Raw genomic sequence first — 5,117 nt, 5'->3', positions numbered from 1 at the left:
ATATATATATATATATATATATATATATATTATATGTATATATATATATTATATATATAATTTATATATAAAAGTCAAAATATGATGAAAATAACGTACCGTTTCTAGAATTATATGTTGATTCATATCAACAATCTCCTTCATGAATCGCAATATATAGTATATGCAGTCTATGTTGCTAGTTTGACGATGACACTATAAAATAAAACATGTACGCCAGTAAATATTTATACATTGTTGTCCATATTCATTTTTGTTTGTATGTCAAGACACGACCCAAATCGAGAAATGCGTGGATGACTTATTTTAGGAGCAGCAACTGATTTTCCACGGTCCAGTTTTTGAATTTTGCTAGATTTATTTCTACAACGAACCTGCATTTGCGGTGCGGCTGGTTTCTGGCAGATTTGTGGTGCAGCTGGTTTTGCTTTAATCTGAAAAAATGAGATTGATCAGTTTGTTAGTTATTATAGTAATCTAATCATTTCATATTCAATTGATGTATATGTCAAACTGGTGAGGTGACTGATTCATTGTGAGGAATCTTCTTATCATTCCCTTTAGACTTTGTAATAATCTAAATAAATGTGAAATTAACGTTAACAGCGGAAAAATCAACAATTAAACATAATCAATCATAATCATACAATTAAACATACATAGCAATTAAGCATACCGTATCTATGCCAACAAGATTTTTGGGCCATGCCACATAACTACCTATTGCTTCTCCCAAAAACTTCATATCTCCATCGTTGTCGGGGATAGGCAATGGTGCAAGTGGTTCAAAAGCAATCACTGGTGACACTTTAACATGGCTGACAAGATCAGAGTATGATGTAATACTTCTCCCAAGGTATTGTACAATGTTCCTTTTCCAACCATGCGATGAGTAAGGGATGATAAATACAACATGCATGATGAGACACCCTAAATCAATGGTTAATACATAAGTATGTAAAACAATTAGGTTGAATGAATTTCTTATTTCATTAAGTAATTAATTACCTCCGAATGACTTTTACGACCAATGTTGCAACTACCATTTTCACTATCTAGTTGTATTTCACGTTGACACTCCAGAAGTTGCTTTTTCTTATTCGTTTTCACCAAAAATGCAACTTGCTCTGTTAGGATTTTCAGTTTCTATAGTACTTCCTCATTAGATAGATTTGTGCGCTTCTTATGTGAAAAATATCTTTTTGGAGTCACGCCAAATCCGTTATCCCTCACACGACCAGAATATTCAGAAACATTAAATACCTTATCAAGTATGTCCCTCAACTAACTTTTGTAGTCTACTCTGGATTTTCATAACATTGTTTTAGATTCTCTTAAAATACATGTATGATTAAAACTATAAGTTCAATATCATTTTCAAAATACAATATTAAAAAATATTAAAGTGATAATATACTTACACATTATGTTAACACTTGTTGAACATTTTCATTATCAACTATTCCATTTTTATTCAAACGAGCCTCCTTCCACAAAATATGATGACCTAATGGTTGATCGGATTTCGTCTCTTGAAGCTATTCGTTAAGACATAAATAAAATATTAGTTAGAAACTATAGTTTATAATCTACCACATTAACTATATAAAAGTGATGTTTACTTAATAAACGTTCATACCATACACGATTTTTTGTATGGATGCATTGGATTTTTTTGCTCTCTCCCAATTTTCGGTACTTATACTCTATATAAAAAAAAGGATCGTGTAAAAATATACGCTATGAATATGAATAAAACACAAATGCTAATAAATTAATATTACCACAAAAGTGGAGTATGCACGTTTACCTACAAAAGCTCTCCATTCTTCATTTGATATATAGTGTTTGTATATTTTTGGAGCTTCAACATTCAAATTTTCATCACGATCTCTTAAGTAGGAGTTTGACAAATGAGATCTAAATCCTCTATGTATTTTTCTAACAACTTTAAGCACATAATTTTTTCGCACCTCATCAACATTAAAAGCTGACTACAAACCAAATAAAGATAGAGTATGAGTAAAAGTATTTCAATGGAAAAAATTCTAAGTAAGAAAAAATTGGAGTAAAAAAGTTACTTGTATATCATTCCACAATATATCTTTAGCATCCTTGAAAGCTTTATTTCTCTAATCATCAATTGTTATTGGGATATTTTGACGAACAACTGCACCAATGTAACTTACCATCATTGAATTGTTGGGCTCAATTGGCTGACCACTTTGATCCCATCCCACCTAATAAACTCATAGAGTAAGTGCATGCTTTCAAAAAAGATAAAAAATAAATTCTAAATAAAGTATACTACACCTCAAATTTAATTCCATTACTTCTTGCTATGATGATCTTTTGCATAATAGTTGTCCCACGTTTAACTTCGTTTTCATAACTCTTAGCATTGACAACTTCATCGTTTTGACAATCTAAATCATTATTGGAATCCATTTATCTACACATTTCACACAATATAATTATAAGTTCAATATAACTTTAACAAGTTCAACATGCAGTAGTCTAAGTACCAGTATAAGTTCAACATGCAGTTTAGTGACAAAAACAAATTAATAAATACAATACCTAACAACAACAATCTATGAGTTCTCTTAAGTAGGAACAACGAAATGAGGACGCACAAATATGTATGGAGAGGGTTTGTATGGAGAGTTCGCAGTAGGGTTCGTATGGAGAGTAACAAATATGGAGAGTATAAAAACGACAAAAATGAGGAGGTTTCGTACTGTCAAGTTCGTAGGGAGAGTACGTAATGAAGAAGAAACTGAAGCAGTTTATTATTATTAGTTTACTTAAAGACCATATTACAGCGCTTGTCCAAAAAGCGCTTTAAAAGCGCTAAAAGACCTAACCCTATTACATCGCTTTTACAACAAACGCTTTAAAAGACTATATAAAAGCGCTAAAAGACATAACCCTATTGCAGCGTTTTTACAACATGTGCTTTAAAAGACTATATAAAAGCGTTATATGAGCATTTGACAGCGCTTACAGACAAAAAGCGCTGTAACATGCTAATTTAAATGGAGTTAGGGAAATAACGTATTAAAAATGTTTAAAGAGAATGATTCACACAATAGAGGAGAGGAGGGTTTGTAGGGTTAGGGAGAGAATGTATTAAAAAATGCTTTTATTTATTTAAAGAGAATGATTTTTATCAAATACGCATTATTTTACAGCGCTTATATAAAAAGCGCTTTAAAAGACCCTGTTATTTGTGTGAAAACGTTATATTATAAACAAAACACTCTAAAGGCGTTGTAAATATAATGTGGTAGCGCTATAATTTACAATGCTTGTATACAAGCGCTGTACGAAAACGTTGTAAACATAATGTGAGAGCGCTATGTGACCCTACAACAGCGCTTTCAAAAAAGCGTTGTAAACAATATGACCCTATATGACCTACAACGGCGCTTTTTTAAAGCGCTTGTCAGAAAAACGCTGTTGTATCCTCCGTTAATTTTACAACAGCGCTTTTAGTAAAAAAAGGCACTGTAAAAGATGCACTATAAAATGTTAATAATGGCGTAGTGGTTGTGGGATGCAACTAGGGGTGTTAAGGACGTAAAAACTGAACTGAATTGAACTATATTAATAGTTTGGTTCAATTTTAAAAAATAACATTTGAATCAAGTTCAGTGTAGTTCTAAACCGGTTTGAAATTGGTTTATAAATATAAACCAATTTAATGTATTGAATAAGTTTTTAGTTAAAATATTTTTTGATAAAAAAAGTTGATTAATTTTCAAAAAAACAATTTCAAAAAATGTCACTTACCTAACTGAGTGAAAATTGAGTTAAATTTAAAAAAATTAAATAATAATTTTTTTCCTGACAAACTACTATGTGATGAGTGTTGACCGGAAATTCTATATGTTAAGTTGCTAAAGCCTAAAAATCTACTATATGGTAAGTGTTGACTTGAATTTCTATATGTTTAGTTGATAAAAATAATAGCAAAGACCAATTATAAAAACATGAAATAAGTGAACAAACAAAGTTAGAATTAAACTTTTATAGGAACTTATTTAATAATAAAGAAAATTTTATTAAAAGAATAAAGAACAAGAATATTAATTACCAAATAATACACTACGTTGCATGAAGCTATGACTATCTAAAGTAAAGAGCAAAATATTTTGTTAATTCAAATGAATTATATCGTTGTTGGCAATTTGGCTATCCACCCTTCTTCATCAATATAAGAGATATTTAGGAATTGGTCAAGTTGAGGTCCACTCAAATTCTTCATCCATGGTACACGCTTTGATTTATTTGCTCCAGGTCCTCTACATCCCTCCTCCACAAAAGTAATGTTGGCTCTGCAATTAATTACATTTTTTTTATCACATCATTAAGATAATTCATAAAATAAGTACTAAAATATAAACCATGAATCTCTAAATTTGTAGAGATTCAGACAAACTAATGAAATTATAAAATAATTCATAAAATAAAGAATCCTTAATCACACTAGTCCTTTTAAATAGAAAAATATAATAATATATCTTACTCCTGGCCAACATAGCTTCGTTGATTCCAACCCTCAGGTCTAACCACATCTGAAAGGTATGAATCAGCTATAATGACTCTTGCATATGCAGTCAAAGCCCTTCCAAGTCGAGTCTTTGATCCTGTTCCACTTATGTTACAATTTTTAAACACAAACCCAGTTGTTTCATTTGGTGATTCCCTTTCTTGTGCTGTAATAACCCCATCAAATTTGGGACCATATTTTCCCATTGAAAAAAATATTGTACATGCCTGCATATTCACCAAACATATTAATTTTTAGCCTATGAAGCAAATTGTATATAAGAGGAATATGAAATAAATTTAATTTTAATTTTACCTCAAAGATAGATTGACCATTCCCATATATGAAATCGGCTCCACCTTGGATGTAACAATTATGGTAATAATGACGACCAGAATCATCATTTAAAGTGTCTTGCACCCCTAGAAAACCGCAATCAAAGAAAGCACATTTATCTGCATGGATTCGAACAGCTTTGGCTTGTGTGATATTTTTGACCTCTAATAACACTGGGGTGTTGTATGTATTCTATTAACATAGAGTACAAAAAATAAATTAATTT

The 5,117-nt window shown here is 30.7% G+C and overlaps 1 protein-coding gene across 1 annotated transcript in view; it reads right to left on the bottom strand.

Moving 5' to 3' along the window:
- Nucleotides 1–4,174: 4,174 nt before the first annotated feature.
- Nucleotides 4,175–5,117, bottom strand: part of LOC101495439 (probable pectinesterase 66) — a 1,587-nt gene continuing 644 nt past the window's right edge. Inside the window, exons 2-4 of the mRNA XM_073363646.1 lie at nucleotides 4,871–5,083; nucleotides 4,532–4,782; nucleotides 4,175–4,340 (exon numbers count right to left, since the gene is read on the bottom strand). Coding sequence (XP_073219747.1) covers nucleotides 4,175–4,340; nucleotides 4,532–4,782; nucleotides 4,871–5,083 — 630 coding nt within the window. The remainder of the gene's footprint in view (nucleotides 4,341–4,531; nucleotides 4,783–4,870; nucleotides 5,084–5,117) is intronic.

Source organism: Cicer arietinum, chromosome 7 (genome assembly GCF_000331145.2).
Source record: "Cicer arietinum cultivar CDC Frontier isolate Library 1 chromosome 7, Cicar.CDCFrontier_v2.0, whole genome shotgun sequence".
NCBI lineage: Eukaryota > Viridiplantae > Streptophyta > Magnoliopsida > Fabales > Fabaceae > Cicer > Cicer arietinum.
The sequence above is the reverse complement of the archived record's forward strand: the minus strand, read 5'-3'. Positions and strand labels throughout refer to the sequence as shown.